Source organism: Pristis pectinata, chromosome 5 (genome assembly GCF_009764475.1).
Source record: "Pristis pectinata isolate sPriPec2 chromosome 5, sPriPec2.1.pri, whole genome shotgun sequence".
Taxonomy (NCBI): Eukaryota; Metazoa; Chordata; class Chondrichthyes; order Rhinopristiformes; family Pristidae; genus Pristis; species Pristis pectinata.
Window position 1 is genome coordinate 106,083,563 of NC_067409.1, and position 13,200 is coordinate 106,096,762.

The 13,200-nt window shown below is 39.9% G+C and overlaps 1 protein-coding gene across 4 annotated transcripts in view; it reads left to right on the forward strand.

The window, feature by feature from the left end:
- Nucleotides 1–13,200, forward strand: part of LOC127570393 (dual 3',5'-cyclic-AMP and -GMP phosphodiesterase 11A-like) — a 189,228-nt gene that overhangs the window by 61,094 nt on the left and 114,934 nt on the right. For all 4 annotated transcript variants that reach the window (XR_007956358.1, XM_052015935.1, XM_052015933.1 and 1 more), the window contains exons 3-4: nucleotides 9,601–9,690; nucleotides 10,780–10,920. Coding sequence is in view for 3 of the 4 variants with exons in the window: in XM_052015935.1 (XP_051871895.1) it covers nucleotides 9,601–9,690; nucleotides 10,780–10,920 (231 nt within the window). In the remaining variant the exon portion in view is untranslated. The remainder of the gene's footprint in view (nucleotides 1–9,600; nucleotides 9,691–10,779; nucleotides 10,921–13,200) is intronic.

Consider the following 13,200-nt stretch of genomic DNA (forward strand, 5'->3'; position numbering starts at 1 on the left):
GGCACCGCCTCTTGAAGATGTCCTCGATGGTGGGGAGGGTTGTGCCCATGATGGAAATTGCTGAGCCTACAACCCTTTGCATCCTCTTGCGATCCTGTGTATTGGAGCCTCCATACCAGGCTGTGTTGCAACCAGTCAGAATGCTCTCCACCGTACATCTATAGAAATTTGCAGGAGTCTTTGGTGACATACCAAATCTCCTCAAATTCCTAACAAAGTAGAGCCATTGGCATGCCTTCTTTGTGATTGCATCTTTGTGATATGGAAGCTGTAGTGAGATGTGGCATGGATCATAGATATTTTATACACTGAAAGACACAAGGAAATTGGAGCCTGCCCCACCATTTGGTATTGGTATTGGTTTATTATTATCACTTGTACCGAGGTACAGTGAAAAGCTTGTCTTACAAACCAATTGTACAGGTCAATTCATTACACAGTGCAGTTACATTGAGTTAGTACAGAGTGCATTGATGTAGTACAGGTAAAAACAATAACAGTACAGAGTAAAGTGTCATAGCTACAGAGCAAGTGCATTGCAATAAGGTGCAAGGTCACAACAAGGTAGATAGTGAGGTCATAGTCCATCTCATTGTATAAGGGAACCGTTCAATAGTCTTCTCACAGTGGGGTAGAAGCTGTCCTTAAGTCTGGTGGTACGTGCCCTCAGTCTCCTGTATCTCCTACCCGATGGAAGAGGAGAGAAGAGAGAATGTCCCGGGTGGGTGGGGTCTTTGATTATGCTGGCTGCTACACCAAGACAACGAGAGGTAAAGACAGAGTCCAAGGAGGAGAGGTTGGTGTCCGTGATGTGCTGGGCTGTGTCCACAACTCTCTGCAGCTTTTTGCAGTCTTGGGCAGAGCAGTTGCTGTATCAAGCCGTGATACACCCAGATAAGATGCTTTCTATGGTGCATCGGTAAAAGTTGTTGAGAGTCAAAGGGGACAAACCAAATTTCTTTAGTCTCCTGAGGAAGTAGAGGCGCTGGTGAGCTTTCTTGGCCATGGCATCTACGTGATTTGACCAGGACAGGCTGTTGGTGATGTTCACTCCCAGGAGCTTGAAGCTGTCAACCCTCTCGACCTCAGCACCATTGATGTAGACAGGTGCATGTACACCGCCCCCTTTCCTGAAGTCAATGACCAGCTCTTTAGTTTTGTTGACATTGAGGGAAAGGCTTAATATGATTTAATATGATCATGGCTGAACTGCCCCAGACCTCTTCTGTGTCAGTTCCCCAGAACCCTCAATTTGCTATTCTTTCAAAATTTATCTGCCTTTTCAAATGCCACCAATGATCTAGCCTCCAGTATCTCTGGGGTGGAGAATTCCAGAGATTCACCTCCCTCTATGAGGATACTGTATATAAGATAAGATGAGATAAGATATCTTTATTAGTCACATGTACATCGAAACACACAGTGAAATGCATCTTTTGTGTAGTGTTCTGGGGGCAGCCCACAAGTGTCGTCATGCTTCCGGCACCAACATAGCATGCCCACAACCTCTTAACCCGTACGTGTTTGGAACATGGGAGGAAACCAGAGCACCCGGAGGAAACCCTCGCAGACACGGGGAGAATGTACAAACTCCTTACAGACAGTGGCTGGTATTGAACCTGGGTCGCTCGTGCTGTAATAGCGTTACACTAACCACTACACTACCGTGCATGCTCATAAATCATAAAATGTACAGCTTGTTAAAACTATAACAGATTGGCATACTGGGCAGGTGGAGTTATTTTGCTCTATTCTGCGCTGTTATTCTTCAGGCTAAGTGACTGTGACAAAAGAAGAGATGTAAGTCCAGAAAAGTTTGTGATTGCTGTTGAATTGACTGGAACGGGATGGCCAAGACTATTGATGGAACAGTTCCAGGAAACTGTAATGCCATGTGAATAATAGAACAATTCACATTGTGGGATGCTTTTGGCATGGAACAAACCATATGCTGTGGGTATACTTTTCCAACACAAGTCTGTAAGAAATTTTGGTCAATGCTTATTAAATTTTTTACAATAGACACTTTTGTTATATTTCATTTGATGTTTGTGATGGCCAACTCTGACTTTACTACAAACCTAACACAGGGCGAGACCACACCCCAGGAAATCCTTCTCTCTGACTTGGCAGCAGTCTCAAGCCATCTTGAGCTCAGACTTGGGTATCAGTGTGGCATTTTCCTGATCTCTGCCATGCACAATCTTGCATTTCCATTCCCTCTTTACCTCTATTCCTTGTTATAATTTTCTTAATACATTGCCATTGGTGATGATACTAATATGGAGATAATATCTTGTAATGTGTATGGTTTTATAGCTTACTCCCTATTGGTAATATTATAAATGTTAATTGTTAATATCCTCAAATATAGATAGTGTAAATATCTCACAGTAAAGGTTTAAGCAATCCACGATAGTCCTATTATCATAAATAGGAAATAACATTTTTCCAAATAAATGAGCTTTCATAATTCAATTCTTTATAATTACTCATTCTGAATATTTAAAACTTGTAGTTAATTGGGGGAAATCAGAAAAAAAAATAATGTGAATGCTGTGTCCAATTCAAGTGTTCGTGATGATGAAGACCAGAAAGATATTGGTGTGTTTTAGATTTTAGCTTAAATCCAAATTTTTCCATTTGGAAATTTATTTCCATTGTCAAAATTGTGAAAAAAAATGGAGTGCGGATCAAATGTTTTTCCTTCTTACGGGAATATAATCTTTCTATAACCTGCCATTCCAAAATCACAGAGGAAGCAGATGGATCAATGGACATGTTACCAGTCAAAGTAAATCTTCTCGAGTTTGTCAAAGAGCTGCACTGAACAAAATGGGAACCCAATGGTTTGAAAGTCTCAGACTATCAGTCCTGATATGAATTAAAAACTTTGTTAGAGCAGCATCATATTTGGGTATCTTCATGGATATAAAGGAGACAAGAGTCTGGTTGCATATGAAGAAACACAAGAGTTGTATTTATATAGCACCATTCATGACCTCAAGGGATCCCAGCGTACATCAGAGCCATCAAGTACTTTTGAAATGTCAGCCCTGTTGCAATGTGGGAAAACTGTTTTGCTTTTCTGTTGCATCATCTTTACTCAAGATTTATTATAATTTGTTTTGGAAATCAGGAAGTTGTAAAGAACAATGATTGTCCTTGATCTGTTTTTATTTTAATCTGGTCGATTGAATGGATTCTGATTTAATTGTTTTGATTTCAAATGTTTTTTGTTATTTGGGAGCATGTATTATCCTAAGCTTATGGTGAAGTCACAGGTAAGTGGTGAAGTGAAAAATTCGAATGCAATTTAATTTTTTGTATCACTTACTTGTGTACAGTTGAGTGGAGGTTTGGAATATACTTTTTTATGAACATGGTACCCCATTAAAAGGGAAGGCCTTTTTGATGATATGAGGGGGAGTATCCTAGTGAATTCCTGGTCCTCACAATAGCAAGGAGCTTAAATAAAATTTAATGATGCTGAAGTAACATTGTCCAAATTACATTAACACTATTGATGTTAATTCAGCCTCTGAGTTGAATGTTTCAATCCAATGCCTTGATGACAACTAAAGAGAAAGGAATCAATAGGATGAATGACGCACAGTGATCAGCATGTGAGTGAGCTAGCTAATTTATGATTCTTATATTAAACCTAGAACAATGAAGATATTTAGGTTTGTGCTACAAGATTCAAAGAAAAAATGTGTACATGCAAAGGAACTGGAACATGTCTATTTGTGAAGATTTAAAACAAAATGAAAAAAGATTTTACATTTTCTTTTATCTCCCTCACAAAATCCCATCTTTCTTCCATCTCTACTTTCAAGACATGATTTTTCACTGAATTATCTGTTAATCTAATACATTTTGTTTTGTCTGTGCACCTCCATTAGAATTTCTGTAAACTGATTTTGTTAAAGTGATGCACTGTTAATTGGCCTGTTTCGATAGTTCCCAGATCCTTTTAAATTGTATCACATTACTTGGGACTTTTACTTACCATAAGATGCTATACATAAGACTCTCAGGCCAATGAACAAGTGATATCAATGGAGAAAGGTGCTTATTCACAGATGACTGCAAAATCCAGATGAATAAAGCTCACATTAATAATTATTAGATTTAGCATTCTGTGGAGAGTTTATTGTCCAAATTAAGCAACTTCAGAAAAGTCATGGGAAAGTTAACCCAGGGCTTTCACTTGCATAAAACAAATATAATTTGCATAATAAGATATGCTGTACAGATACCATTAATTTTTCAGAGATTCAAGCCCATTTTCTTTTTCATTTTTCTTAGTAAATTTTCTCTTGTCCAAGTCATGGTTCCTGCTAAGCTCTAATTCCTTAAGGGATATCATGTACGGCAATGATAATGGTTTTACCATCATTGAGTCCCCTACCAGTACCATCCTGGGGGTCATCTTTGACCAGAGACTCAACTGGAGTAGGCACTGAAGGTCAGAATATTGTACTGAGTGACCTATTTCCTGATACCACAAAGTGTTTCCACTACCTAACAAGGCACAGATTGGGAGTGTGATGGAATACTCACCACTTGTCTGGATGAGACTACTCCAAAACCACACAAGAAATTTGACACTGTCCAGGACAAAGCAGCCCACTTGATTGGTGCATCATATACATTGGTGCACTGTATACCAACCTCACTACAGTTACTTGTCTCATCTACTCCAATTGCACTTTCCAGATGCATGACCTCTACCACCAAGAAGGACAAGGGCAGCACCATGGTAACGCCAGCATCCACAGGTTCCCTTCCACGCACATCCTGGTATGGAAATGTATCACCAATCCTTCATTGTTGCTGGGTCTAAATCCTGGAACTCCTTACCCAAAAGCATTGTGAGGGTAACTGTATGAGAAAAATTGCAATACTTGAAGACATCTGACTTAGTATCATTTTTTCAAAGGCAGTTAGGGATAGGCAATAAATGCTGGCCTTGCCAGTAAATTTCCACATTTTCCAGAAAATAAATAAATAAATAGCCATTCTCAGCCCCTTAATTCTATATGGTGTGGTGTTTTTAGGTGGGATTCAGCCAAGGGGACATGACTGCTTGGGCTAACTCTCTTGGCACTCAATGTCCTTGTTAGAGCTTTTCATGTAGGGTTTAGGTAACTGCTTAGGATCAGAATCCTAGATGATGTTTCTCTTCTTTGAAGTGTGTGCTGAGAATAATTGTAAAAGCATCATCCCTAGGATAGCTGAGGTTACCAAGCTCAGCACGGAACTGAGGACTTGCCAGTATGGTTGAATAAAGTGACAGGGACATTAATTGGGAGTAAATGGACTTTAAACTCAAGAGTGTATTAGAAAGACCATGGTATGTGGTTTGAAATAAATGGCAGTTTACTAGCTTTTACTGTAATAGTTTTATTTTAATTGGGTTGTGACAAACAAAGGGACTTCTTGAATTTATCCTGGCACAGTTGTAAATACCAATGAGAATGCACAGTAGTAATCTGTAGGTAGCAGGCAAGGGGTTACTTGAAGCAGCTTTGGATGACATTTTGAAAATGTCATATATTGAAATTAAACTCTGCTACACAAAAAACAAATCAGTCATATTCTGTTTATTGGTAGCTTGAAAGGTGACGTTGAAAACATTGATAAATTCAGATGTCGCCAGTGTCAAAGATTGAGTTGATGGTTCAGCTACAAATATGTCAGTGACAACATCATGCAGAGTATCAGTGAAAAATTTAAGCAGGTCTAGGGAATAATATTGTGAAATCAGAGCATGAGAATGACCCTGAGAGATTCATAAACATGTAATAAATCAGAGTGACCCACCAGAGCTTGAGGATAATAAAATGCAGGCAATTACCTCATTAAAACATTGAGGTACCAACGTTCCCCACTATTGTCATGTTTCAACCTGATATGCAATACGTGATACACCTATCAGTAGTATTTTCCCAGTGGTGTAGGTGTACTGTGCAAAGGCATACTTCAGTGTTCTTTGGCAAGTGGGACTCTTAAATGAACAATTACTTTGTGCATCTTTCACCTCCTGCTGGCTGCATATATGGTCAATGCCCATTGGTATCTTGCCCAATTGGCCCTTGCTCATGTACACGCTTAGACAGTGAGCAGATGAGGTTATTTGACTGTCATAGGCGTCACTTTTCTATTCAGTTTTTTCATCACCACTCAATCATGCATCACTAGTTAGCAACACCTTAGTTTCCTTCTTTCCAATCAAAGCAAAAAAGTTTTGGACTTTGAAGTACTCGTGATTTTTTAGTAGTTTGATTAATTCTTACTTACTGCCAAGCAAATGTTTTGAGGGATTTCAACAATGATTTTTTTTCCACTTCTCTTTTCTTTCTCCTATCATCCCATTTTCTTCCTTCTCTTTTTTTGGACATGGTTTTAACTATTCTAATTAATACTTCCTGGCTCGAGCCTTATGTTGCTCCTCAATATAATTGGTTAAGGAAGTACACACCTAAATCTGCTGATGAAGGGCTACACCAAAATCTGCTACAAATTCCATTACAAAGTCCCCTAGCAAGTCTTTGGAGATGAGTAAGATTACAGAATGATGTCACTGCTGTTCTTTGCTGATCTCAAAATTTGTGCAAATTTAAGGTTTCTTGGAGGTAGGTGGTTGTACAAGTTAGCCAGGCATGGGGCGTCGTTCCACAGTTTTCATCCTCGTTAAGTTGCTTCCTTCTCAAAATGCCTCATGTTCTCAATGTTTGCTTTTTTTGTTTTACTTCTCATAAAGCATATACTTACAACTGAAGCACTTTACCTGTTTAATCCTCCACCTCCAGCCCAATGCAAAACTTTCCCATTTTTTCGTTTTTTGCATGAAAAAATATTTATTTTGTTCTTTTCCATTTTTCCCACAATTGCATGTGGCTCTTGCCAAAGTTAAAGTTGATGTAATGCTGGCCAGAAGTTTGTTTTCTTACCATTAGGACCTCAGTAATCAGCATTTTGAGCAATTGGTCATTCACCATGACCTTTGTCTGGCTAACAGATGTATAAGCTCTGAAACCACCTAGCTCAAAGGAACCTTCCATCAGCCAAGCATGATATTCAGCTACCCCTCCCAAACAACACTGTTTTTATTAAAACAATATAATAAATTCAGTTGATTTTGTAAACTTCTTTCCTGATATTCAAGCCACACAATTGTCACAGTGCAAATTGAATATTATCAAGGTGGAAAACAAGACTGGGCTTGATTCATTAATAGTAATTGCCTCTAAGTCAGATTCAAGCTCTCTTTCGAGGAAATCAATATATAATGCAGACAATAGCAATGTGGTGTTGCTTTGTCGGAGGAACTGTATTTTCATTGTGGTGCTCTATTTATATCCTGTCAGATGAACTTAAGAGACCTCATGGCCCAAGTCAAACAAACCAAACCAACATTCATTCCTTATAGATCACTACTGTAATTTCATGTGTTATTTTGCTGTTTTAAGTGTGTGAATATTAATTTGTGTAAATTGGCTGCTGTGCCTATCTACCAGATGGCGATGACTGCATTTCAAAAGTAGTTCATTTCAACTGCACTGGGGCAGCTTGATGAAATGAAGGGTGCTGTATAAATGCATCTTTTTTCCCCTATTAAAATCCAAGGTACAAAAAGGGCTTGTCAACAGAAACTGGAAATCCCCAGTTGTTGAAAGCTTGGGTGAAATATGGGAGTCCCAAATAAAGTATATCCCAACCAATGGTTTCTTGTCTAGATACAGGACAAACCATGGCAAGGGGAGATTCCTTTCAGGCAGTTCTATCATCAAATGGTCAATTCTTTGCAACGGTTTATTAGTTTTTAGAACTGTGTAATATTTAATGTTTGGTGTTCTTTAGTGTTATGTTTAGCTGGATGAATTGTGTGATAAAAAACAATGCTGATTAAAAAGTATGGAAAACTCAACTGAATAATTTGATTGGATTGAAAAGTCCATTTGGGAACTGTGTGAATTATTTTTATCTGTTTCCTCTGATGGGCCACAATCCTTCCTGCCTGTTTAGTGAATGAAAATGTTTTCTTGATTGCTTAACACTTAACCAGGGTGATATTTTATTCAGTGAATAACTACAGCAGAAAAATATTGTGGGCCAGAAATTCTACGAGGTGTCACAGTGGTAATGGTAAGGTTCTCTCCCAACAAATTCTATTGTACACTAGGGTTGTGGCTCAGGGAGATTCCAGCCCGCATGCATTTGTGTGTTGATGTCAGGCATTTGGGAAACCAGGTGACTGGGTGGCTGAGGACGTTAGAAGTGAGGGGGGAAGGTTAGAAGTGAGCAATAAGAAAATTACTTAAAGGACTTATCTACAAGATGATCGATGCAATGGATTCCACAGCAGTTGGCCAGGTCACAACATGTCCGCTATAACTGATGCAGAAGCTGGTCTTAACTCTCCAACTGTTCAAGTGCGAATACCATATGTTGTTTTTAGGCCTCAGATGTGCACTTGTGTTTTGCTCAAGTAATGTCAAAGCATGTCTTGCATGCTCTCACTATAAAAGACTGGACACTTCCAAGCAAATGTATGCTACAAGCACCGTGAACCTGGATTAAATTTGAAGAAATGGGATAGGCAGGCACAAAATGTTTAATGACCTGGTTTTAGATAAAATTCATGTGCATTGCATACAGAAATGATTTGAGACCTAAAGTAAAATAAAGCCAATCACAAATTACTTTTTCTTATGACTGTACCATGGCTTTAAGCAATGTTACCATGGATGAACTATGCTCTCAAATGTGACAATTTTGTGATATACATTTTAATTATGTAAATATAATTTCATAAATAGGTACAGAGTCGTAGAGAGATGCACCATGTATATGGGCCTTTCAGTCCACCAAGTGTGTTCCAATCATCAACCACCCATTTACTAATCTTACATTAATCCTATTTGCTTTATTTCCCCACATTCGCATCATGTCCTTTCAGATTCTACCAGTCACCTACACACTAGGGGCCAATTAATTTACAGTGGCCAATTAACCTACCTGCTCATACGTCTTTGGGATGTGGGATGAAACCAGAGCACCTGGAGGAAACCCATACAGTCACTGGGAGAACATACAAACTCCACACAGAGAGCAGCCAAGGTGAGACTTGAATCTGAATCTGGGGCAGAAACAGTAGTGTAGCGGTTAGCTTAACACTATTACAGCACCAGTGACTCGGGTTCAATTCCAGCCGCTGTCTGTAAGGAGTTTGAATGTTCTCCCCGTGTCTGTGTGGGCTTCCTCTGGGTGTTCTGTTTTCCTCCCACATTCCAAAGATGTACAGGTTAGGAAGTTGTGGACATGCTATGTTGGCGCTGGAAGCGTGGCAACACTTGCGGGCTGCTTCCAGAACACTCTACGCAAAAGATGCGTTTCACTGTGTATTTCGATGTACATGTGACTAATAAAGAAATCTTATCTTTTGTGTTCCAAGCCCAAGGCATAGCTTTGAGAGGAGGAACATATGTTGAAAGTGCATGTTTCTCGCAGATTTCCAAACAGTATTATTGGGCTCATGCTCAGATTCCTCCAGAATGGTAATTATTTGATTACTATTTTGCCTTTCTCCAGGTACTCCAGATGTACTTGCCCTTCTGTGGAATATCTATATCAAATGCCAAACTCTTTGCAGCATCTCGCAAGGAATATGACAGAAGCAGGGTATGTATTCCTGAACAGTGTTAATTAATAGTCCAACGTTTGAAATACAATAAGAAGTAATTATGACTAGGCAATTGTGTAAAAAATGGGACATTTATTCAGCTGCCATTTAAACATCCTTCCTGCATCCTCAATGTTCTTAGAGTCAATGGAGATGAATAAGGAGAAATTTATAATGTATCAGAAATGTCATTGCTTGTTTTACACCCTTAAATGTCACCCAAACCTATTGGTTGACATTGTATTTGTCAAAGTACATTCAAGTCTATATTAATGTCTGTCTGGCACAATTTATGTAGGTAAATTCATCTCAGTATGACCCTGTAATTCCAAATGTTTCATCAGGAGGACCATAAAAGACCAACATTTTCACCTCCCTTTGGGGAAAGAACAAGAGAATAAATGTTTCATTGCCTCTGTGATTGGAAACAACAGGTTAAGCATAAAATGCTGTACTTGTGCTAAAATCATTGCAGACAATAGTTCGACTTGATGCAAATTAACACTAGCTGTACCAAAATCTGATAACTTGTTAGCTTGTTATCCATATGGACACAAGCGTAAAGTTGATGGAGTAATACATTGTCATCCTTCAGTTAAGATGTTGAACTCAAGTAACATCGACTTTTCCTGTCAATTGGAGTGAGCACTTAAGATCACTTGATGTTTTACATGAAAGGGTAGTAAGGTCCTCCAAAGTACTGGTCAATATTCCTCAACTTCCCCTCAAAAGCAGATTAACATAGTTCACCGTATTGCTGTTTGTGAAGACTGTTGGCATACAGTATCTGTACAATGAGATTTCACTCCATGTAGCACTTTGTTAAGGATATACATAGATATATGACAATAACTTCCTTTATTCCAACTTTTAAGAATGGCACAGGTCAAACTGACAGAAATGTAGCTGGTTATTCCCTTCTAACATTGAATGGGAATTCTGATCTATGTCCTGTCCAAGCCATTCTGTCATCAAACATCACTTGGTACATTTTTAAGACGACAGCTTCTTTAACTAGCTGGGAGTTTGTGATATCTTATCGTCTAACATTTTCTGGTCTCTATTAACCCTATTACCAATGGCTATAGGCATTACTGAAGGTTGTCAACGACTTGTTTGAAGAGCAAACAGAGTTGGAGAAGGTTGTCAGGAAAATCATGCAGCGAGCTCTGACCCTACTGCAATGTGAACGATGCTCTGTCCTCCTGCTGGAAGATATTGAGTCTCCCGTAAGTGTTTTATTCACTTTCTTTGTTTCAGACCTCAACTGCATAAGATTTTATGAGCAGAACATGATCCGTGGATGATAATTCTCAATGAAGTTTTTTTCATTTTTAGTATTTCTATATAATATCTCCATCTGGTGTAAGAATTTAAATCTAGCTCAGACTGATCAAGTGAAAGCTCTATCCTCTACCAATGTAAACATCCTATACATAAAACAAGTTTAGACAGTTTTGACACTGATGTTTTGCGCACGGCTGAAAATGTAGCTCTATAGTGTTCTCACTTCTCTCATGTTAGTATTAAATTGCATATTATTTGGCAAGGCATTGTCTTACTGGTCACTTTTACATGGCTTAGCAATCTAACACTTTGATCATTTTTTGGAGACTTTTTTTCTGTGCCTTGCACTTTATTCCATTGCTTCTACATGGCGTTCTACAAGTATGTGAAGAGTAAGAGGATGAAATGCGAAAGGATAGGGCCTATCAAGTGCAGCAGTGGGAAAGTGTGTATGGATCCGGAAGAAATAGTGGAGGTATTTAATGAATATTTTACGTCAGTATTCACCACGGAAAAAGATCTGGGTGATTGTAGTGGGGACTTGCAGTGGCCTGAAAAGCTTGAGCATGTAGATATTAGAAAAGAGGTGGTGCTGAAACTTTTGGAAAGCATCAAGTTAGATAAGTCGCCGGGACCGGATGAGCTGTACCCCAGGTTGCTGTGGGAGGCAAGGGAGGAGATTGTGGAACCTCTGACGATGACTTTTGTGTCGTCCACGGAGACGGGAGAGGTTCCGGAAGATTGGAGGGTTGCGGATGTTGTTCCCTTATTCCAGAAGGGGAGTAGGGATAACCCAAGAAATTATAGACTGGTGAGTCTTACCTCAGTGGTTGGTCAGCTGATGGAGAAGATCCTGAGAGGCAGGATTTATGAACATTTGGAGAGGTATAATATGATTAGGAATAGTCAGCATGGCTTTGTTAAGGGCAAGTCCTGCCTTACGAGCCTGATTGAACTTTTTGAGGATGTGTCTAAGCACATTGATGAAGGGAGAGCAGTAGATGTAGTGTATATGGATTTCAGCAAGGTGGTTGATAAGGTACCCCATGCGAGGCTTATGGAGAAGGTGAGGAGACATGGGATCCAAGGGGACATTGCAGTGTGGATCCAGAACTGGCTGGCCCACAGAAGGCAAAGAGTGGTTGTTGAAGGGTCGTATTCTGAGTGGAGGTCGATGACCAGTGGTGTACCTCAGGGATCTGTACTGGGACCCTTACTATTTATGATTTTTATAAATGACCTGGATGAGGAAGTGGAGGGGTGGGTTAGTAAGTTTGCGGATGACACGAAGGTTGGGGGTGTTGTGGATAGTTTGGAGGGCTGTCAGAGGTTACAGAAGAACATAGATAGGATGCAGAGTTGGGCTGAAAAGTGACAGATGCAGTTCAACCCAGATAAGTGTGAAATGGTTCATTTTGGTAGGTCAAATATGTTGGCAGAATATAGTCTTAATGGTAGGACTCTTGGCAGTGTGGAGGATCAGAGGGATCTTGGGGTCCGAGTCCATAGGATGCTCAAAGCGGCGGCGCAGGTTGACTCTGTGGTGAAGAAGGCATATGGTGTATTGTCCTTCATCAATTGGGGAATTTAATTTAGGAGCCGTGAGGTATTGTTGCAGCTATATAGGTCCCTGGTCAGACCCCACTTGGAGTACTGTGCTCAGTTCTGGTCGCCTCACTGCAGGAAAGATGTGGAAGCCATAGAGAGGGTGCAGAGGAGATTTACAAGGATGCTGCCTGGAATGCAGAGCATGCCTTATGAAAGCAGGTTGAGGAAACTCGGCGTTTTCTCCTTGGAGAGATGGAGGATGAGGGGGGACCTGATAGAGGTGTATAAGACGATGAGAGGTATTGATAGGGTAGATAGTCAGAGGCTTTTCCCCAGGGCTGAATTGATGGCCACAAGAGGACATAGGTTTAAGGTGCTGGGGAGTAGACATAGAGGAGATGTCAGGGGTAAGTTTTTTACTCAGATAGTGGTGAGTGCGTGGAATGGGCTGCCAGAAACAGTGGTGGAGGATGATATGTTAGGGTCTTTCAAGAGACTGTTAGATCGGTATATGGAGCTGAGTAAAATAGAGGGCTGTGGGTAAGCCTAGTAATTTCTAGGGTAGGGACATGTTCGGCACAGCTTTGTGGGCCGAAGGGCCTGAATTGTGCTGTAATTGTTCTATGTTCTATGTTCACTTTATGATGCTCCAGTAAAATTCAATTTAGAGTCTT